Source organism: Oncorhynchus gorbuscha, linkage group LG03, assembly GCF_021184085.1.
Source record: "Oncorhynchus gorbuscha isolate QuinsamMale2020 ecotype Even-year linkage group LG03, OgorEven_v1.0, whole genome shotgun sequence".
Classification (NCBI taxonomy): Eukaryota; Metazoa; Chordata; class Actinopteri; order Salmoniformes; family Salmonidae; genus Oncorhynchus; species Oncorhynchus gorbuscha.
The window spans coordinates 77538861-77562799 of record NC_060175.1 but is presented as its reverse complement, the minus strand read 5'-3'; the positions used below and the strand labels follow the sequence as shown (position 1 = coordinate 77562799).

Below are 23939 nucleotides of genomic sequence, written 5' to 3'. Positions count from 1 at the left end.
TCAGACGAAGAGAGGGTTGTCTTGGACTCTTACTCCAGCAGCCACACTTCCATCAGAGCGCTCATCACTCTTGGTCCTCAGCACAATGTGACTGCTCCTATGTGAATTCAAATCCAGACATCAGTGCAAACACAAATAACACTGCTGTGGAAAATTCTGCCACCACAACACCATCCAGAACATTTCTGTATCAGTCAATTAATAATATTGTGACAAAAATATGCATGTCTGTCTGTGTGTATAACTGACATAAGCTCCAAATGTGCCCAGTTCACATATGCAAGTGCTGAGTTTTAGCAGAGTTCCCCGTTCCAGGATGTAGTTGTGCACAGGCTGGATATTATCCATCCAGACGTAAGCTGCCCTCTATATGTCATCTTTCACACCCTTCAGTATCTGAAAGATCTCAGCTCCGTAGATGTGATTGCCTACAGGAGGAGGAATTCTACACATCAGCAGGCAGGCCAGAGCATGACGGTGTCAGGGGTCACGAGAGACTAGGTGCATTCGTTTTACCTCGCCTGGGACATAGAGTGGGTAGAGTTTGTACATTGTAGACAATTCCAATGGTCTTAAAGTGATATCTCAGCTCACCCAGGGCACCAGGCAACCTTTAGTTAATGTACCCATTGTAAGAAGAAAGAAAGAGCTGAGGTCCTCTTACCTCCCACCTTCCCTCTGTGGCTTCAGGACAAACTGGTCTGGTTCTGCAAAAGCCATAGACAGTCTTGTCACCTTCTGGTCCCTGTTGTGACCAAGTAAAGTCATTGAAAAATAAATGAAACTATTTACAACAACATTGTAAAGAGAAGAGGTAATATATGTAAACACTTAGCCAGGTTCTCTTACCATGTCTAATGTATACAGCCCAGCAAATGTGGCCCGGATCTGGTCCACAACATCAGGTTCACCAGGAAAGAACCTCTCCAGAACACCCGGTCTGGCCAGTTCCTGTTGGACCTTCTTGGTGCCAGCCAGGTGGGTACTGATATCTGGACACTTCACAGCCAGAGAGCGCTCCATCATGAGACGAGCCTCCCAGCTCTACACAAAATCATATAGGGAAGATTATTACTGCTGAATCAAAGGGCCTGATCCAATCCAACAGTATCATCATCATAGATAGAGGAACTGGGAAGTGGTCTGTGAGTTTAATGGGGACATACATTACAGTCAATGATACACTGACTACTGAGAAAGGTTTAAATAAAATAAAATAAATGCTGTAAGCCCTTTATTTAACCAGGCAGGTCAGTTAACAAATTCTTACTTACAATGACAGCCAACCGGGGAACAGTGGGGCAGTGGGGCAGAATGACAGATTTTTACCTTGTCAGTTTAGGGATTCAATCCAGCAACCTTTCAGTTACTGGCCCAACACTCTGACCACGAGGCTAACTGCCACCACAGGTGAGGTACGATGACAGGATGTTACCATCTAACCTGTTCTGTGTAGTTCTGAGGAATGTACCTATAGCGGAAATATACAATAGCAACCTCTTCCATCTCTGCAGAGAGAATGAGTTTGACTTGCTTAAATGCAAACAAGCTTCATGTCAGTAACAATCCATCAATTACTATAGTATGTTTGTTAGAAATCAGGGAAGTGGGTTCAATCCATCTGAATGTATGCACACATGACAGTCGCTTTGGATAAAAAATGGTACTATAGCACGTACACAAATCGCCTCGTTTTCATCAAGGAATCCCATCTTCGATACATCGTCAAACCGTCTTCATATAACAGGAATTTGTCTGCAAAAAAAACACTCATGACTTCATTGTGCGAGAACAGATAATAATTCACTTGACTAATAAGCACCAAGGAATCCAATCAAACTTACCTGTTCCATAGCTCATTCTCAATATATCTATGGCCAAAAATGCTTCAACCAGAAACAGAACCACTGCTCTGCAGTGAATGAAAGTTAGATGGTTAACCTTGCCAGTTGGAGCTTGAATCATTTACATTTGAAGTGATGTGAAAACCTTATGACACCCACCTCTCCGTGCCATAGAGGTCCCAAGCTTTAGCTAGTCCCTTTGCCAGACTTGCAGAAGGGTTGTCGTCTAGGACATGCTTGATCCAAAACTATGGACATTTTTCAGAAAGTAGTGTGAACATCCTATCTTAATTGTTCCTAAATTAGATGAATACAAATGTTCTTAATATCTGATATAGTTCATTAACATTTCAATAGAACTACAACACCCTACCTGGGTCTCCCCAGTGAAAAGTGGTGGAATTGCCCTGTCGCCCTTTCCTGCAGTAAACGACCTAGTGACCTCATGTTATTCATATTTTTCATAATTAATAAACATTATTTCAAAAACCAACCGAAAAGTTGGTTTTTGAAAAAACCAACCGAAAAGTGTTTCTATGTCAAGCACTTTTGTTGTATTTATATCTTCTGTGATGTATATAAACTGTAATATTGGGATGCAAACTCAAAATAATCATACATTTCAACTCTATCTGACATGGTGACAGATGCCTTTTTTAAACCCATAACCATGTGTGTGAGGTGTATACTTTTGTTTCAAAGTAGATTTGTTCAAGACTACCAAGAAACACTGTGTGACCCTGATTTAGCCCACTGCAGTAAACGGTTCATTAAAACTATAAAACCTACCTGGGTCCTCCCCTCTTGTATGCCATGTCTGTGTATGTTGAATAAACTGCCAGCGAAATCGTCCACTTTGATAGTGCTGTTCAAATAAATTGGCTACAATCCCTCTATTGCACTAGTCTTTTCTGCTTGGTCATACAGCTCTCTGTATAACCTGGCTAGAACGTTCTCCAGCCTGGCTGATCTTGTCCACCAGTCGGTTGTAGTGTGTTTGTACTGCTAGAGCCCGGTGGAAGGTATCCTTGGGCACCGGCGAGGGGAAAAGTGTGAACGGGGCATAGGTCACCACCTGAACCCAGACAAAATGAACAGCAGCTCTGATGACTATTTGTTCAATTTCGATAAACATGGACACGTTCAAAATAGTATGTATGCTGGCAAACAGACACAGTTCTGGACATGTGATAGTCTCAACTGTTATTGTGTAGCATGCTAGTGTGGTGAAAGCCAAACGGGAAATGCTTAGTGAGCGGTCTTGACATGCAAAGATGACCCAGGTGCATTATCTAGATCAGGGCTCTCCAACCCTGTTCCCGGAGAGATACCTTCCTGTATGTTTTCACTCCAACCCTGTTCCCGGAGAGATACCTTCCTGTATGTTTTCACTCCAACCCTGTTCCCGGAGAGATACCTTCCTGTATGTTTTCACTCCAACCCTGTTCCCGGAGAGATACCTGCCTGTATGTTTTCACTCCAACCCTGTTCCCGGAGAGATACCTTCCTGTATGTTTTCACTCCAACCCTGTTCCCGGAGAGATACCTTCCTGTATGTTTTCACTCCAACCCTGTTCCCGGAGAGATACCTGCCTGTATGTTTTCACTCCAACCCTGTTCCCGGAGAGATACCTTCCTGTATGTTTTCACTCCAACCCTGTTCCCGGAGAGATACCTGCCTGTATGTTTTCACTCCAACCCTCTTCCCGGATAGATACCTTCCTGTATGTTTTCACTCCAACCCTGTTCCCGGAGAGATACCTGCCTGTATGTTTTCACTCCAACCCTGTTCCCGGAGAGATACCTGCCTGTATGTTTTCACTCCAACCCTGTTCCCGGAGAGATACCTGCCTGTATGTTTTCACTCCAACCCTGTTCCCGGAGAGATACCTTCCTGTAGGTTTTAACTCCAACCCTGTTCCTGGAGAGATACCTGCCTGTATGTTTTCACTCCAACCCTGTTACCGGGGAGATACCTGCCGGTAGGTTTTCACTCCAACCCTGTTCCCGGAGAGATACCTGCCTGTAGGTTTTCACTCCAACCCTGTTCCTGGAGAGATACCTGCTTGTAGGTTTTCACTCCAACCCTGTTCCCGGAGAGATACCTGCCTGTATGTTTTCACTCCAACCCTGTTCCCGGAGAGATACCTGCCTGTATGTTTTCACTCCAACCCTGTTCCCGGAGAGATACCTTCCTGTATGTTTTCACTCCAACCCTGTTCCCGGAGAGATACCTTCCTGTATGTTTTCACTCCAACCCTGTTCCCGGAGAGATACCTTCCTGTATGTTTTCACTCCAACCCTGTTCCCGGAGAGATACCTGCCTGTATGTTTTCACTCCAACCCTGTTCCCGGAGAGATACCTGCCTGTAGGTTTTCACTCCAACCCTGTTCCTGGAGAGATACCTGCCTGTATGTTTTCACTCCAACCCTGTTCCTGGAGAGATACCTGCCTGTATGTTTTCACTTCAACCCTGTTACCGGGGAGATACCTGCCGGTAGGTTTTCACTCCAACCCTGTTCCCGGAGAGATACCTGCCTGTAGGTTTTCACTCCAACCCTGTTCCTGGAGAGATACCTGCCTGTAGGTTTTCACTCCAACCCTGTTCCCGGAGAGATACCTGCCTGTATGTTTTCACTCCAACCCTGTTCCCGGAGAGCTACCTTCCTGTATGTTTTCACTCCAACCCTGTTCCCGGAGAGATACCTTCCTGTATGTTTTCACTCCAACCCTGTTCCCGGAGAGATACCTTCCTGTATGTTTTCACTCCAACCCTGTTCCCGGAGAGATACCTTCCTGTATGTTTTCACTCCAACCCTGTTCCCGGAGAGATACCTTCCTGTATGTTTTCACTCCAACCCTGTTCCCGGAGAGATACCTTCCTGTATGTTTTCACTCCAACCCTGTTCCCGGAGAGATACCTGCCTGTAGGTTTTCACTCCAACCCTGTTCCTGGAGAGATACCTGCCTGTATGTTTTCACTCCAACCCTGTTCCTGGAGAGATACCTGCCTGTATGTTTTCACTCCAACCCTGTTCCTGGAGAGATACCTGCCTGTATGTTTTCTCTCCAACCCTGTTCCCGGAGAGATACCTGCCTGTATGTTTTCTCTCCAACCCTGTTCCCGGAGAGATACCTGCCTGTATGTTTTCACTCCAACCCTGTTCCCGGAGAGATACCTGCCTGTATGTTTTCACTCCAACCCTGTTCCCGGAGAGATACCTTCCTGTATGTTTTCTCTCCAACCCTGTTCCCGGAGAGATACCTGCCTGTATGTTTTCTCTCCAACCCTGTTCCCGGAGAGATACCTGCCTGTATGTTTTCACTCCAACCCTGTTCCCGGAGAGATACCTGCCTGTATGTTTTCACTCCAACCCTGTTCCCGGAGAGATACCTTCCTGTATGTTTTCACTCCAACCCTGTTCCCGGAGAGATACCTTCCTGTATGTTTTCACTCCAACCCTGTTCCCGGAGAGATACCTGCCTGTATGTTTTCACTCCAACCCTGTTCCCGGAGAGATACCTGCCTGTATGTTTTCACTCCAACCCTGTTCCCGGAGAGATACCTGCCTGTATGTTTTCACTCCAACCCTGTTCCCGGAGAGCTACCTTCCTGTAGGTTTTCACTCCAACCCTGTTCCCGGAGAGATACCTTCCTGTAGGTTTTCACTCCAACCCTGTTCCCGGAGAGATACCTGCCTGTATGTTTTCACTCCAACCCTGTTCCCGGAGAGATACCTGCCTGTATGTTTTCACTCCAACCCTGTTCCCGGAGAGATACCTGCCTGTAGGTTTTCACTCCAACCCTGTTCCCGGAGAGATACCTTCCTGTAGGTTTTCACTCCAACCCTGTTCCCGGAGAGATATCTGCCTGTATGTTTTCACTCCAACCCTGTTCCTGGAGAGATACCTGCCTGTATGTTTTCACTCCAACCCTGTTCCCGGAGAGATACCTGCCTGTATGTTTTCACTCCAACCCTGTTCCTGGAGAGATACCTGCCTGTAGGTTTTCACTCCAACCCTGTCCTGGAGAGATACCTGCCTGTATGTTTTCACTCCAACCCTGTTCCCGGAGAGATACCTGCCTGTATGTTTTCACTCCAACCCTGTTCCCGGAGAGATACCTTCCTGTATGTTTTCACTCCAACCCTGTTCCCGGAGAGATACCTTCCTGTATGTTTTCACTCCAACCCTGTTCCCGGAGAGATACCTGCCTGTAGGTTTTCACTCCAACCCTGTTCCTGGAGAGATACCTGCCTGTATGTTTTCACTCCAACCCTGTTCCCGGAGAGATACCTGCCTGTAGGTTTTCACTCCAACCCTGTTCCTGGAGAGATACCTGCCTGTATGTTTTCACTCCAACCCTGTTCCCGGAGAGATACCTGCCTGTAGGTTTTCTCTCCAACCCTGTTCCCGGAGAGATACCTGCCTGTATGTTTTCACTCCAACCCTGTTCCCGGAGAGATACCTGCCTGTAGGTTTTCAACCCTGTTCCTGGAGAGATACCTGCCTGTATGTTTTCACTCCAACCCTGTTCCTGGAGAGATACCTGCCTGTATGTTTTCACTCCAACCCTGTTCCCGGAGAGATACCTTCCTGTATGTTTTCACTCCAACCCTGTTCCCGGAGAGATACCTGCCTGTAGGTTTTCTCTCCAACCCTGTTCCCGGAGAGATACCTGCCTGTATGTTTTCACTCCAACCCTGTTCCCGGAGAGATACCTGCCTGTATGTTTTTACTCCAACCCTGTTCCCGGAGAGATACCTTCCTGTATGTTTTCACTCCAACCCTGTTCCCGGAGAGATACCTTCCTGTATGTTTTCACTCCAACCCTGTTCCCGGAGAGATACCTGCCTGTATGTTTTCACTCCAACCCTGTTCCCGGAGAGATACCTGCCTGTAGGTTTTCACTCCAACCCTGTTCCCGGAGAGATACCTGCCTGTAGGTTTTCACTCCAACCCTGTTCCCGGAGAGATACCTGCCTGTAGGTTTTCACTCCAACCCTGTTCCCGGAGAGCTACCTTCCTGTAGGTTTTCACTCCAACCCTGTTCCCGGAGAGATACCTGCCTGTAGGTTTTCACTCCAACCCTGTTCCCGGAGAGATACCTGCCTGTATGTTTTCACTCCAACCCTGTTCCCGGAGAGATACCTGCCTGTAGGTTTTCACTCCAACCCTGTTCCCGGAGAGATACCTTCCTGTAGGTTTTCACTCCAACCCTGTTCCCGGAGAGATACCTTCCTGTAGGTTTTCACTCCAACCCTGTTCCCGGAGAGATACCTGCCTGTATGTTTTCACTCCAACCCTGTTCCCGGAGAGATACCTGCCTGTATGTTTTCACTCCAACCCTGTTCCTGGAGAGATACCTGCCTGTATGTTTTCACTCCAACCCTGTTCCCGGAGAGATACCTTCCTGTATGTTTTCACTCCAACCCTGTTCCCGGAGAGATACCTGCCTGTAGGTTTTCACTCCAACCCTGTTCCCGGAGAGATACCTGCCTGTATGTTTTCACTCCAACCCTGTTCCCGGAGAGATACCTGCCTGTATGTTTTCACTCCAACCCTGTTCCCGGAGAGATACCTTCCTGTATGTTTTCACTCCAACCCTGTTCCCGGAGAGATACCTTCCTGTATGTTTTCACTCCAACCCTGTTCCCGGAGAGATACCTGCCTGTATGTTTTCACTCCAACCCTGTTCCTGGAGAGATACCTGCCTGTATGTTTTCACTCCAATCCTGTTCCCAGAGAGATACCTGCCTGTATGTTTTCACTCCAACCCTGTTCCTGGAGAGATACCTGCCTGTAGGTTTTCACTCCAACCCTGTTCCTGGAGAGATACCTGCCTGTATGTTTTCACTCCAACCCTGTTCCCGGAGAGATACCTGCCTGTATGTTTTCACTCCAACCCTGTTCCCGGAGAGATACCTTCCTGTATGTTTTCACTCCAACCCTGTTCCCGGAGAGATACCTTCCTGTATGTTTTCACTCCAACCCTGTTCCCGGAGAGATACCTTCCTGTAGGTTTTCACTCCAACCCTGTTCCTGGAGAGATACCTGCCTGTAGGTTTTCACTCCAACCCTGTTCCCGGAGAGATATCTGCCTGTATGTTTTCACTCCAACCCTGTTCCTGGAGAGATACCTTCCTGTATGTTTTCACTCCAACCCTGTTCCCGGAGAGATACCTGCCTGTATGTTTTCTCTCCAACCCTGTTCCTGGAGAGATACCTGCCTGTATGTTTTCACTCCAACCCTGTTCCCGGAGAGATACCTGCCTGTATGTTTTCACTCCAACCCTGTTCCCGGAGAGATACCTTCCTGTATGTTTTCACTCCAACCCTGTTCCCGGAGAGATACCTGCCTGTATGTTTTCACTCCAACCCTGTTCCCGGAGAGATACCTGCCTGTAGGTTTTCACTCCAACCCTGTTCCCGGAGAGATACCTGCCTGTAGGTTTTCACTCCAACCCTGTTCCTGGAGAGATACCTGCCTGTAGGTTTTCACTCCAACCCTGTTCCCGGAGAGATACCTTCCTGTATGTTTTCACTCCAACCCTGTTCCCGGAGAGATACCTTCCTGTAGGTTTTCACTCCAACCCTGTTCCCGGAGAGATACCTGCCTGTATGTTTTCACTCCAACCCTGTTCCCGGAGAGATACCTGCCTGTAGGTTTTCACTCCAACCCTGTTCCCGGAGAGATACCTTCCTGTAGGTTTTCACTCCAACCCTGTTCCCGGAGAGATACCTTCCTGTAGGTTTTCACTCCAACCCTGTTCCCGGAGAGATACCTGCCTGTATGTTTTCACTCCAACCCTGTTCCTGGAGAGATACCTGCCTGTATGTTTTCACTCCAACCCTGTTCCCGGAGAGATACCTGCCTGTATGTTTTCACTCCAACCCTGTTCCTGGAGAGATACCTGCCTGTATGTTTTCACTCCAACCCTGTTCCCGGAAAGATTACCTGCCTGTATGTTTTCACTCCAACCCTGTTCCCGGAGAGCTACCTTCCTGTATGTTTTCACTCCAACCCTGTTCCCGGAGAGATACCTTCCTGTATGTTTTCACTCCAACCCTGTTCCCGGAGAGATACCTTCCTGTATGTTTTCACCCCCATCCCTGTTCCCGGAGAGATACCTTCCTGTATGTTTTCACTCCAACCCTGTTCCCGGAGAGATACCTTCCTGTATGTTTTCACTCCAACCCTGTTCCCGGAGACATACCTTCCTGTATGTTTTCACTCCAACCCCAGCTGTAACTAACCTGGTTCAGCTTATCAACCAACTAATTATTAGAATCAGGTGTGCTAGATTAAGTTTGGCGTGAAAACCTGCAGGATGGTAGCTCTCCAGGAACAGGGTTGGAGAGCTCTGATCTGGATGGACACTTGCGTTTTGTCCGGTAAGCACTTAAAGGGGCAATCTGTGATTCAAACAAAAAAGCCGTCAACCCACCACTTTTTTTGGTAAACAGCTGAGGGACAGCGCTGGAGAAATAAAACCACCCTCAAATAAATTCAAGGACTGACCATCCATGAGATCAAAATTATATAGCCATGTTAATACAGTGTGTTTACAAAGATATTGTTTACAAATAATGGCATAAAGCAAGAATATATTTCGGGCTCTGATGGGGTGAGTGAGACATTAAAAATATATTATTTTAGAATCAATGGTTATATATCATTAATTCCAAAAACGACTGTACCAATCCCAGATTTGCATTCTATCCTAATAATTTAATTATAGGTCCAGTGTAGTCGAAAACATGATTTCATGTGTTTTATATACTGAATTTACTAAACATTAGGAACACCTTCCTAATATTGAGTTGCAGCAGTGTTGCAGTTCTTTTGCAGTTCTTAACACAAACTGGTGCACCTGGCACCTTTTGTACTACCATACCCTGTTAAAAAGCTCTTCAATCTTTTGTTTTGCTATTCCCCCTCTGAATGGCACTCACACAATCCATGTCTCAAGGCTTAAACCTCCTTCTTTAACCGGTCTACTCCCCTTTGATCTATACAGATTGAATTGGATTTAACAGGTGAAATCAATAAGGGATCATAGCTTTCATCTGGATAGTCTATGTCATGGGAAACACAGGTCTTCTTTAGTATACTCAGTGCATTTTCACACTATGATGTTGGAATAACACTGAAATTTTAAATTATTATAATGCCTTTGCGGCGTAAGAGCTGTTTCAAAATACATGTAGTTTTGGCCTGTCTGATGACATCATCAAGCAAGAAATGTGTTAATAGACCAAAAAAAGAGAGGGGGTTCCAAACCTCCCTGCCAATAACAGCTAGTTTTCCCCTCCCCACTCAGACCACTCCCAGACAGCCAGAGCAAAATGTGAGAAATTGCTCTTTGTTAAGAAGCTTTTTTTAACACTGTAGTTGAAAACAATCACAGTAAGGTACTTAATTGTTACCCAGAAATGTTTTGACACAGATATAAAAAAATAAAAACCCCAGCTACACTGGACCTTTAAGTCTAAAATAAATACATTTACACATCCGTGCTACCAAGACAGAATAGATTCCCACGAACTCAGACAGCATTCCTCTCATGGCTAAGCACACCAGCATAGGTCCAATGGCTGACCTGCTACTTCTCAACTCGACGGGACAGTGGTGAAGGTGGAACATTTTAAGTTCCTCGGGGTACACATCACGGACAAACTGAAATGGTCCACCCACACAGACAGTGTGGTGAAGAAGGCGCAATTGCGCCTCTTCAACCTCAGGAGGCTGAAGAAATGTGGCTTGTCACCAAAAACACTCACAAACTTTTACAGATGCACAAATCGAGAGCATCCGGTCGGGCTGTATCACTGCCTGGTACGGCACCTGCTCCGCCTACAATCGTAAGGCTCTCCAGAGGGTAGTGAGGTCTGCACAACGCATCACTGGGAGCGGGGGGAGGCAAACTACCTGCCCTCCAGGACACTTACACCACCCGATGTCACAGGAAGGCCAAAAATATAATCAAGGACAACAACCACCTGAGCCACTGCCTGTTCACCCCGCTATCATCCAGAAGGCGAGGTCAGTACAGGTGCATCAAAGCTGGGACCGAGAGACTGAAAAACAGCTTCTATCTCAAGGCCATCAGGCTGTTAAACAGCCATCACTAACATTGAGTGGCTGCTGCTTTAATAATTAAAAATGGAATGTAATAAATGTATCACTAGTCACTTTAAACAATGTCACTTTATGTTTACATACCCTACATTACTCATCTCATATGTATATACTGTACTCTATACCATCTACTGCATCTTGCCTGTGCCGTTCGGCCATCGCTCATCCATATATTTATATGTACATATTCTTGTTCATTCCTTTGTTGTGAAATTGTTAGATATTACTGCATGGTTGGAACTAGAAGCACAAGCATTCCGCTACACTCGCATTAACATCTGCTAACCATGTGTATGTGACCAATCAAATTAGATTTGATCGTATTATGTACTTGCCTAGTTTTAAAGGTTAAATATATTTATTTGTTTATAAACAAATTGATCTTTCTATAGTAGGGGATGCACTCTTTCCCTCAGATGAGTTGAGGGGTCTCTTTAGTCCTTATCAAGACTCCATTTTGAAGGGCAAAGTCTTTAGCTTCTTCCACTAAGTCCTTATGAAGTTCAGTGTTCAGCAACACCTCCTCTGGAACCCCACTCGGACTGGTAGCCATTGCAGTTCACCTGTGTTCAAGATGTTAGTGGGATGGCTGAGCTGCAAAATTTGACTCAATTGTACATAAAAACACCACATTTGGCACAGGGGTAGATGTATGTACCCTGAAAAGATTTAGATCTGGACCACCCAACTGTGTTAAAGTGTATGAGCTGGGGGAAAGTGAAATGTTATTCTAGAGTATTATCTATGACTTTTGTTCTTTGTATCCCCTCGTTTGAATTATGAAAAAAAAAATGTAATTTTACATTTCAGTCATTTAGCAGACGCTCTTATCCAGAGCTAGTTACAGTAATGAGTGCATACATTTTCATTAATTTCATTTGTTCGTACTGGTCCCCCATGGGAATCAAACCTGGCATTGCAAGGTCCATGCACTACCAACGGAGCCACACCGGACCACCATAGCAGTTCTATTAATTATTATTGATTTTTTAAAATTATCTAGGTACATAAAGTATAGTCTATAGGCAACACATGAACACCAATTCATTTTTCCCAAAGTAAAGATATCCTCTTAATGGCAGATGTGTTATATAGTCCTCAGTGAATGGTTGAGCAAGCTATTGAATCCATGGTAGACACTAATCATTTTAGGTGCTCTTAAGGTCTATGAATACCTTAGCTCTGCCATACAATTATTCCAAGCAGCAGTTTGACTAGTTTACTGTTTGTCATGACATCCAAGTGTTTGAGAATGCAAAATGATGATGAACCTGGGTCATAACCTTTACAGCTTAGGTAATAATATATGCCATTTAGAAAACGCTTTTATCCAAGGCAACTTAGTCATGTGTGCATGCATTTTACATACGGGTGGTCCTGGGAATCTAACCTACTGTACTGGTGTTGCAATCGCCATACTTTACCAACTGAGCCACAGTAAGTAACACCCCCATGAATATGCAAATCACATACATTATTTTTCCATGTCCCATCTGGTGTTCATAAAATGGAACTCAATTGTATCTGTCAGATACCTTTATCCATCTGTCTAATGCCAATATAGTAACCCACTGCATCAAATCCCATCAGTATATTATGAATGCATATTCAAATAAATACAAAAAAAAAAAAGTCTGAAAGTAATAAAACAATTTATTACTATTATTCCCATAAACAACCTTAATACTATTATTTACTCTAGGGATATTACCTCGCAATGGTTCTCTTCTTTCCCGATTAAAACAGTTTCTCCAATTCAACATCTGGAATACTACAGTTTTTGGTGTGAAATAATCATAGTTATGTATTTTCTGTTTCCATTCATTTCTTGTCTGTTTAAGTCTACCGAGCAGTGATAGAAATGTATTGCGCCAGTAAGACTTCATAGTGTCCGCACACAGCTATTCTTCGTCCATCAGGCTCATTCCTGATCTGCACAAGCTCTAAGAGCACACATTTGATTCTACAGTAAAAGTATCAAATAAACATCTAAAATAGATGGGGAGCAGCAATTTTCTCTGCAGTCAAAGAAGAGCACTTGTGTATTTAACTCTTCTTATTACCATCTTTCTGTGCAGTTTCACTATTAATGTGACAGAGGGCAGTGTCGGTCAGACGAGGAGTGGATTGTCTAGCACTGCCACTCCAGCAGCCACACCTCCATCAGAGTGTTCATCACTTTTGGTCCTCAGCAGATGTCCAGCACACTCATTCAGCACCATGTCTTGCCCATGCCTATGTGGACACAGAAATCATGACACACACAACCATTCAGAGAGGAGACAAAAGGCATCTTCATTACTCTGCAGGAGTACATTGTCATCACCACATCTTGACGCAATAGTTTTCAGTGGGCCAAAATGTATACCACCTCCAATTACAATATACTTCATTTCAACTCACATACACAATTTCTATAAAGTTGTCAAGACAGGAATGTATACAGAAGGGTCTTTGACTGTACCTGACGTAGGCCCCAAATACACCCAGCTCACTTAGGCAGGTGCTGAGTTTGAGTGGCGTCCCCAGTCTCAGGAGATAGTTGTGTACAGGGCGGGGCTGAACCTTGTCCATCAGAATATAGGCCATCCTCTCTGTGCTCTGCTTCACATCCTCCAGTACCTGACAGATCTCAGCTCCATAGAGGTTGTTGCCTAGAGGAGTAGAGAAAATCTACACTTTAGCAGACAGGCCACAGCATGATAAGGTTAGAGGTCAGGGTCACGAGAGATGTGAATTAAAGAGCTGAGGTCCTCTTACCCCCACCTTCCCTCTGTGGCTTCAGGACAAACTGGTCTGGTTTTGCCAAAGCCATAGCCACAGTCTTGTCACCTTCTGGTCCCTGTTAGTAAGATTGAATAAGAAAGTTGAAGCAGAAAAGCAAACTGCTAGGAAAGGCTTTATAAAGAAAGAGGTATGTACGCAAACATTATCAAGAGTCCAAAGAGCCCGGTTTTGTTCTCTTACCATGTCTAATGTATACAGCCCAGCAAATGTGGCCCGGATCTGGTCCACGACATCAGGTTCACCAGGAAAGAACCTCTCCAGAACACCAGGTCTGGCCATTTCCTGTTGGACCTTCTTAGTGCCAGCCAGGTGGGTACCGATATCTGGACATTTCACAGCCATAGAGCGTTCCATCATGAGACGAGCCTCCCAGTTCTACAAAAAAAATCATACACATTGTCATGATAATAAGTGATTGCATCAGTTTCATGACGACACAACCACAAAACTCTGAGAACGTGAAGGGAAAAAAGAAGAGGATTGTGTTCAAACCTGTTCTGTGTAGTTCTGTGGCATGTACCCATTGCGGAAATACACAATAGCAACCTCCCGTCCATCTCTGCAACAAAATGTTATTTATTTTTTAAATGAAACAATGAGCATGGCATTACATTGAAAGGAAGGCAATGTTCAACAGTCTTTTTATCAGGAACAGATGTTGCAAAATCAAAACATTAGTATATGTTGAGCACGCAAATGACCGTAATAAACTTTTTAAAAGAAAGTAACACTTACACAAACAGCCTCTTATCCTGATCAAGGAATCCCGTCTTAGCTACATCTTCAAACTGTCTTCGTATAACAGGAATATTTCTGAAAACAAGCAGAAATATTTTATGTCATTTTCATATACCAACGGTAGTCAACTACATTTGTCTACCATGGCTACAAAAGTGGCAGTAGGAGGCTCCATCACAGCATCATCAACAGGATAAAAATCGGATGATTGCGTCAGAGTTGATTACCTCTTCTTTACCTTACCTCTTCCATAGCTCATTCTCCACATATCGATGGTCGAAGATGTTTCTTTGGAGCTCTTCAACCAGATACAAGACTACTGCCCTTTAAGTGACAGAATTACCCATATTAAAAGCTCAGCTCTACTTTGTGTCCTGTTACTGACATAGACAAGCAACAAAACGTCCTAGTTTTCCGTATCCTCTTTTTTCTTTGTACAAACTGACGGATCTCAAATGCATTCACACATCTGAATCCCTAACCAAGAAACCCACCTTTCTGAGCCATAGAGTTCCCAGGCCTTAGCTAAACCCTTTGCCAGACCTGCAGAAGGGTTATTGTCTAGGATACGCTTGCTATCCTCCAACCGACCAGCCACCTTCAGGATGTGTCTATTGATGCAGACAGACAGGGTCATTCACAGGGCATTCAATTGTTTACAACTTTGTCTTCAAACCAAACATACTTCTCCAACTCCCTTTCCCATCATCCTGTATCTTTTACAGCAGGAGAATAAAAACCTTCAGCAGGGAAAACCAGCAGTATTGTTGTGGTTCACATACCGGTGGACGTTTGGCGTGTGTGAGGCGAGACCACCAAAACTGGCAGCAATGGTATTGATCTCGATCTGCTTCAGGGAGGCACTCCCATCCCCATTCTGGTCCAGCATGTAGTCTGAGCGATTCAGACCCAAAACTATGGACTGGAAATGTACAATGAATAAATGAGCGAGGTCTTTGACCTCATCCAAAAATGTATTTGATTATTGCAACTTGAAATGCATTCCAACATAGCATCTGATATTGCTCAGCCTTCAACACTATAGTACCCTCCAAGCTCATCATTAAGCTCAGGGCCCGGAGTCTGTACCCCACCCTGTGCAACTGGGTCCTGGACTTCACTGATCCTCAACACAGAGGGCACCACAAGGGTGCGTGCTCAGTCCCCTCCTGTACTCCCTGTTCACCCATGACTGCATGGCCAAGCACACCTCCAACTCAATCATCAAGTTTGCAGTTGACAACAGTAGTAGGCCTGATTACCAACAACGACGAGACAGACTACAGGGAGGAGGTGAAGGCCCTGGCAGAGTGGTGCCAGGAAAATAACTTCTCCCTCAACAAAACAAAGGATCTGATTATGGACTTCACGAAACAGAAGAGGGAGCACGCCACTATCCACATCGACAAGAATGCAGTGGAGAAGGTGGAAAGATTCAAGTTCCTTGGCGTACACATCACTGACAATCTGAAATGGCCCACACAGTGTGGCGAAGGTGGCGCAACAGCGCCTCTTCAACCTCAGGAAGCTGATGAAATTTGGCTTGGCCCCTACGACCCTCACAAGCTTTTACAGATGCACAATTGAGAGCAGCTTGTCGAGCTGCATCACCGCCTGGTAAGGCAACTGCACCACCTGCAACCGGACTCTCCAGAGGGTGGTGTGGTCTGCCCAACACATAACCGGTGGCACACTGCCTGACCTCCAGGACACCTACAGCACCCAATGTGACAGGAAGGCCAAAATGATCATCAAGGACATTAACCACCCGAGCCAAGGTCTGTTCACCCCGCTAACATCCAGAAGGCAAGGTCAGTAAACGTGCATCAAAGCTGGGACCGAGAGACTGAAAAACAGCTTCTGTCTCAAGGCCATCAGACTGTTAAACAGCCGTCACTAACACAGAGAGGCTGCTGCCTGCATACAGACTCAAAAGCATTGGCCACTTTAATAAATGGATCACTAGTCCTTTAATAATGCCACTTTAATAATGTTTACATATCATATATTACTCATCTCCTATGTATATACTGAATTTTATACCATCTAATGCATCTTGCCTATGCAGCTCGACCATCGCTCATCCATAAATGTATATGTACATATTCTTATTCCATCCCTTTAGATGTGTGTATTAGGTAGTCGTTTTAGAATCGTTAGATATTACTGCACTGTCGGAACTAGATGCACAAGCATTTCATTACACTCGCAATAACATCTGCTAACCATGTGTATGACCAATAAAATCTGATCTCATGTACATACTATATTCTACTGTATTTTAGCCAATACCACTCATCCTAATATTTATATATATTTTTATTCCATTATTTTACTTTTAGATGTGTGTATTGTTAGATATTACTGCACTGATGGAGCTAGGAGCACAAGCATTTCTCTACACCTGCAAAAATGTGTGTGACCAATAACATTTGATTTGTTCGAAAGCAATAATACCCTACCTGGGTCTTGCCTTCCTGTAAAACATGTCTGTATATATTGAACAACCTCCCAGTGAAATCATCCACTTTGATGGTGGTGGCTAGAGCCTCCTCCAGGAAGCTTGAGTCCTGGCTGATCTTGTCCACCAGTCGGTTGTAGTGCGTTTGTACTGCTAGAGCCTGGTGGAAGGTATCCTTGGGCACCGGCGAGGGGAAAAGTGTGAACGGTGCATAGGTCACCACCTGAAACCAAACACACAATAAAGGTGCCTTCGTAAATTCCCCATGGCAATCTACACTGATGTGAGAGTGGCAGAATGCGGAATAATTGAGAAGTTTGCGAAAGCCCTAAACTCTTGTTATGGCAGATATGTAAACATCGGCAAAGAAACTGAATTCAATTGTTGCCAGTAACCCAGTTAGTCACCAACGCTCTAGATAACATGAAAACAGCCTAACTAGCTCTACTAGGGCAAGTAAAATGTTCAGAGTGAGGTGTTAAAGCTTCTTCCAGACACAAAATAACAAGCTTATATTATTTTGGATGATATAGCGATACTTTGACTCAAAGTTTTGATTTGCTAGGTAGCGTTAGCATGCGCTAATCAGCTGTACTTTTGCCAAAACTATGGAAAAAAATAAATAAAATTCCAGCACTTATTTCTACGACTGATCAAAAACTCTGCTGCAGATATATTTAGTGAGCAATGTTTGGAACATCAAATTGCTATAAAACACAGTATCAATTCAGAAAACGTATAGAATCGTGAGAATAGCCATATACAGTACCAGTCAAAAGTTAGGACACACCTACTCATTCAAGGGACACACCTACTCATTCAAGGGTTTTTATAATTTATTATTTTCTACATTGTAGAATAATAGTGAAGACATCAAAACTATGAAATAACACGTGTAGTAACCAAGAAAGTGTTAAACAAAATATATTTTATATTTGAGATTCTTCAAAGTAGCCACCGTTTGCCTTGACAGTTTGCACACTCTTGGCATTCTCTCAACCAGCATTACCTGGAATGATTTTCCAGTCTTCCACATATGCTGAGCACTTGTTGGCTGCATTTCCTTCACTCTGCGGTCCAACTCATCCCAAACTATCTCAATTGGGTTGAGGTCGGGTGATTGTGGAGGCCAGGTCATCCGATGCAGCACTACATCACTCTCCTTCTTGGTCAAATAGCCCTTACACAGCCTGGAGGTGTGTTTGGTCATTGTCCTGTTGAAAAACAATAGTCCCACTGAGTACAAACCAGATGGGATGGCTTATTGCTGCAGAATGCAGTGGTAGCCATGCTGGTTAAGTGTGCCTTGATTTCTAAATAAATCACAGACAGTGTCACCAGCAAAGCACCCCCACACCACCTCCTCCTCCATGCTTTATGGTGGGAACCACACATGCGCATATCATCTGTTCACCTACTCCAAGTCTCACAAAGACACGCACATTTGGACTCCGAGAAAAAGACAGATTTCCACCAGTCTAAATGTCCATTGCTTGTGTTTCTTGGCCCAAGCAAGTCTCTTCTTCTTATTGGTGTCCTTTAGTAGTGGTTTCTTTGAAGCAATTTGACCATGAAGGCCTGATTCACGCAGTCTCATCTGAACAGTTGATGTTGAGACGTGTCTGTTCAACTCTGTGAAGCATTTATTTGGGCTGTAATTTCTGAGGCTGGTAACTCTAATGAACTTATCCTCTGCAGCAGAGGTAACTCTGGGTCTTCCTTTCCTGTGGCGGCCCTCATGAGAGCCAGTTTCATCATAGCGCTTGATGGTTTTTGCGACTGCACTAGAAGGAACTTTCAAAGTTCAGATTTTCCGTATTGACTGACCTTCATGTCTTAATGGACCGTAATTTCTCTTTGCTCATTTGAGCTGTTCTTGCCATAATAAAGGACTTGGTCTTTTACAAATAGGGTTCTCTTCTGTATACCACCCATACCTTGTCACAACACGAATGATTGGCTCATACGCATTAAGTAAAGAAATTCCACAAATGAACTTTTAATGCACACCTGTCAATTGAAATGCATTCCTCATGAAGCTGGTTGAGAGAATGCCAAGAGTTTGCAAACTATTTCATAGTTTTGATGTCTTCACTATTATTCTACAATGTAGAAACAAGTAAAAATAACAAAAAACCCTGGAATGAGTAGGTGTCCAAACTTTGTTTAATAAAATTGTTAAAAAGTAACCTTTATTTAACTCAGCAAATCAGTTAAGAACAAATTCTTATTTATAATGACGACCTAAACCGGTCAAACCCGGACGGCGTATGGCCAATTGTGCGCCACCCTATGGGACTCCCAATCACAGCCGGTAGTGATACTGCCTGGATTTGAACCAGGGTGTCTGTAGTGATGCCTCTAGCACTGAGATGCAGTGCCTTACACCGCTGCGCCTTTCGGGAGCCCTATATATCATGATTGTGAGGTACCTGGAAAGTCCCAGCCCCAGTGCTAGATTGCCGCCGAGGTCAGAACGCTAGGATCAACCCTAATCCTCAGCCAGAGCGTCCAGTGAGCGCTCTGAACGCTCCGAGAGTTTAACGCTCCCAATTTACAACAGGACAATCTGACACCCTGAATTTACAAACGACCAGAGCGCAACCTAGAATGAATTTACGAACTTGATGTTATTGGGATTTCTATGATTATCACAACAGATTGACATGTACAATGTACAGGTAAGCAATTGAATTGCATTAACTGTCTTGGCATTCTGTTCTCTGAACATTTAAGATGGTAGATTAGATTTAACATGACTACGGAGACAGAATATATTCCCACAGGGGCGCAGCTTTGGTTTTAGAAGTGGAGGTTACCAGTCAGATAACCACTCCAAACAGCCTACTACCCGACCACTCGGAGGTGTCTGCATGTTCCTAAAGCACACCGCTACCTTGTTCTGTATCACATTCCAATGATAAAGCTGGGGGGCAAAAATGCAATGGCATAAATACCCCCCCGCGGTGAAAGTTGCACCCCTGGATTCCCACATATCCAGTCAGACAACAGGCTCAAAAGAGAGAATTCCTGGCATGGCTGGGCATTACAAACTCCCTTTTTTTGCACAGTATAGCTCCAATGGCTGCCCAGTTTCTCCTTCTCCCACTTCTCCTTTGAATTAAATTAACCCACACAGGTGATTTTCGCCATCTTATAGTAGAGAATTCTATAGTCATATCAAACAACAGTTCAGTGTGTCTAAATGGTTTAGCCTAATCAAGCAGAATAAAGGTTTACCTCTGATGAGTTGGGTGTCTCTTTAGTCCGCATCAACACTCCGTTTAGAAGGGCTGAGTCTTTTGCCACATCCACTAAATCCTTTATAAGATCATTATCCATCAACACATCCTCTGGTATCCCGTTGGCAGCCATTGCAGTTCACCTGTGCAAGGTGAGACCAACATAACGTATTTGCATTGTAACCATGACAAAGCAGATTGTTGATTTAACCTTTATTTAGACAGGGATTCCCATTGAGATTAGCCTCGACCGCAACTGGATTCTGTCGGGACATTGGGCTGATACAGAGCTGTAACGTTACATACTAAAGTTAGCAAGACACTGTAGCTAGCTAGTTAAGTTAACGATAGCTAACAGCAGCATCCACATACACGTTGGCTTGCTATCAACCTAAATGCACCACCACATTTTAAGTGACAAACCTGTCCTTCTATACGCCGATTATGCTCAGCTGATGTGCTCTGGAATGGCAACCCCCCCCAAAAAAACAGATGTTTTTCCTTCAAGAATGAACACCACGGATAAACATGGACTTGGGAGCAAACCAAATACTACGCCTCTTCCGTTCTCTTCAAAACTCACTACCGTGAAAACGTATTCTTCTGTGGATTTTATATGGCAGTTGGCAACCAACTTTAAGGTGCATTACCGCCACCAACTGGACTGGAGTGTGGACCAGCGATAGCGGAGGTCTAAATCCTGCCCAATGTTTTCGTCTCCTTAAGGAAACGAAATACGTAATTCAATTCAAACTATATCCCCTGAAGATTTATCCAGCAATTCAATTAATCCTGGCTCTTCAACCCCATTACTCCTAAAATCTAATAACAATCGCGCCCTATCCCTCCCATATTTCTGGCACTGAAATAGAACATATTCCACTGTTTCCATCTCCCACTCAGATGTTTCCCCACCAATTTCAATGTACTTTTGAGCCTTGTGTGTCCGTCTCAGCCTTGTGATGACACTTTCCTCCCTTCTCTCTCAGTCTGAGGACCTCCCTGACCCCGCCTTTTCCTGGATCCTGCTGTGTACAGGTGTCTTCCCTTTCTCTCCCTGTTCCACAACTCTTTCCATGTCTTTTTGATCACTGTTCTTATCGACCCCTTGGCTTTACTGCTTGACAATTCCATCTCACCATTAGGATGTTTAAGAGCCTGCTTGGCGATAACATCCACCTCCTCATACCCCTCTACTCCCACATGAGCTGGTACCCAAAGGAACATCACAAATACCCCCGGTCTCACCCTATACAAGCACTGCAAAACCCCATACAATACATAATGTCTGCTCTGTGACACAAATGTATTTAAGCTCATCAGTGCTGCACAGGAGTCAGAGCAGATGACTACTCTATCTGGCCTCACCTCATCCACCCACTCTGCAGACAATAAGTATGGCCATTGTGTAAACAGATAAATGATCCGTTGCTCTTTTTGTCACTGCCACCTCAAACTCAGGAATACTGAAAGCTGCACCTGTCCTCCCTGTTTTAGGGCCCTTAGATCCATTTGTGAATATATTCAAGAAAGCATAGTACTGTGTTCTTAAATGTTCACTTACAACTGAATCTACTCCTTCCTCAACATATCTTACCCTCTCACGCAACCCTAGATCTATCACTGGCTGAGGGAGAAAACAAGGTGGGATAACAGGACGAACCACAGAGGGGCTAAACTCCCTCCCAAACAACACCATCTCGTTCGCCATGCCATTGCCTATCCACCCAAAGCTTGTATTAAGATTTTGTTCATGTTCCCAGCACTCTAGTAGTACCTTTTTTTGTAGGATGCATAACTGTATGTCATTGTAGATTTACCCAATATGTCATGGCTAGCTGTTGTCTTCTTAACTTTAACAGCATCTCATCCAGCCTCGCTGCTACCTGGGCGGCCCTAAGGGCTCCACAACATATTCTTAGGGCTTGGGCCTGGATTACATCTATCTTTTTTAAAGAAGTCTGAGCGGCTGATCCATATGCTAATTCTCCATAATCCAGTGATAACTTTAACAGCGCTATATGTCGCATTTTCAACACCATTCTATCTGCCCCCAACTCCATTCCTGACAAGCAACGCATCACATTCAATATTTTCTTTCCTTTGAAAGCTACTCTGTTAATAATATGCTCCGCCCGTGTCATTTGAGTGTCAAGCCAGACCCCCAGGAACCTAAAACCCTCACACCCTCTCCAGATTCCTTCCATACAGCTTAACGTATATTTCCTCCCCAACCCTCCTTCTAGAAAAAAACATATTTTCTCAACTGAAAACTTGAAGCCCCACCTGAGGGACCACTGCTCAACTTCACTAATCGCAACTTGAACTCTTCTGGCTGTATGGGTAACATTTATCCCTCTCTATCCACAGCGCCCCATCATCTGCAAACAATGACCTCCCAATATCAGGTCTCACCTGGGAGAATACATCGTCAATCATAATGGAGAACAACACAGGACGAATGACCCTTCCCTGGGGTTACCATTATCTACCTCATAGCTTTGTGAAATAGAGCTCCCCACCCTCACTTGTATTGATCACCCAAAAAGAAAATCCTTTATCCAGTCAAAATCCCTTCCTCCAACCCCCATGTTATCCAGCTTGATAAGTAGGCCTTCCTTCCACATCATAAGCCTTCTCTACATCAAAGAAAATGACGACCACCACCACCTCCTTATTTGCCTTCCATATGACTGACTCAAGGCACAGCACAGGCTCCATAGTTCCCCTGCCTTTCCTGAACCCACTTTGATCTGGTGACATTTGTCCTCTACTCTCCAGAAAGTAAGTCATCCTTTCCAGAGGTTTACATACGTGAGATGTCAACGCTATCAGCCTATAGCTTGAAGGACTAGTAAGGTCTTTCCCCGATTTCCGTATCGGCACCATTACAACCTGCTTCCAACTTTCAGGCAGTTTCCCTTCCTGCCACACCTTATTGTAAAGGCCCAATACCTTCCCCATTGCAGTGTCACTGAGATGAGCCATCATGATGTAACACGTCTCATCCTTCCCAGGAGATATTACCCCAGCTTTAGCTAATGCTCTCTTCATCTCAGCCAACATAACAGGGCCATTCAAGGCATCCCCCACCATCTCGCTCTGATCCAGGACCCCTGGATGTTCTCCTCTGACCCTCTCTCTCTCCCACTCTGACCCCCTTCTGTCAGATTATTTGAGTTGTGCAGCTTCACAAATGCCTGGGCTAACATCTCTGCCTTCTCCATATCTCTCACTGCAACAATCTCCCCACTTTTCAGCACAGGGAGACCCCAATCTCATCTGACCCCACTGATCCCCACATAGTCTATCGGTAAATAGCCCACCCAATTTACCTACCTCATCCCCATACTGTTTATATTTATTTACTTTTCTGCTCTTTTGCACACCAGTATCTCTACCTGTACATGACCATCTGATCATTTATCACTCCAGTGTTAATCTGCAAAATTGTAATTTTGATCCTCTTAACCATCCCCCATACCTCTCCCACAGGAGTGGTACTGCCTATGTTTCCACAGAACCGGCGCCAATACTCCCTCTTAGCTGTCCTAACAATCCTCCTTACTACTGCTTGTGCTTGTTTATACTGAATCAGGTGCTGGTAATTATGGGACCCTTTCAACATTCTGAAGCCCTGTTCCTACACTTCACTGCTTCTCTACACTCTTCAGTCCACCAGGGAACTGCGTTACTCTTTCTCCCCCCTATACCATTAGGAATC

At 44.6% G+C, this 23939-nt stretch overlaps 1 protein-coding gene and 1 pseudogene across 1 annotated transcript; both read right to left on the bottom strand.

Moving 5' to 3' along the window:
• On the bottom strand, positions 1 to 2979 carry LOC124017631 (annotated as a pseudogene).
• Positions 2980 to 12622: 9643 nt separating this feature from the next.
• On the bottom strand, positions 12623 to 20801 carry LOC124022049 (glutathione synthetase-like). Its single transcript, XM_046337107.1, has 12 exons — positions 20639 to 20801; positions 20214 to 20358; positions 16975 to 17196; positions 15295 to 15434; positions 15007 to 15123; positions 14756 to 14836; positions 14510 to 14587; positions 14267 to 14333; positions 13955 to 14149; positions 13748 to 13829; positions 13452 to 13641; positions 12623 to 13222 (listed from the first exon to the last, which is right to left on the bottom strand). The coding sequence occupies exons 2-12, from the start codon at positions 20346 to 20348 to the stop codon at positions 13099 to 13101; spliced, it is 1431 nt and encodes a 476-aa protein (XP_046193063.1). The 5' UTR covers positions 20349 to 20358; positions 20639 to 20801; the 3' UTR covers positions 12623 to 13098.
• Positions 20802 to 23939: the final 3138 nt, after the last annotated feature.

Excerpts from the sequence above, each read along its gene's own strand:
- LOC124022049 (XM_046337107.1), bottom strand. The coding sequence starts at position 20,348 with ATGGCTGCCAACGGGATACCAGAGGATGTGTTGATGGATAATGATCTT. Across the intron at positions 17,197-20,213 it reads AGACACCCAACTCATCAGAG|GTGGTGACCTATGCACCGTT; the intron begins GTAAACCTTTAT and ends GTTTGGTTTCAG. Across the intron at positions 14,150-14,266 it reads CACAGAACTACACAGAACAG|AACTGGGAGGCTCGTCTCAT; the intron begins GTTTGAACACAA and ends TTTTTTTTGTAG.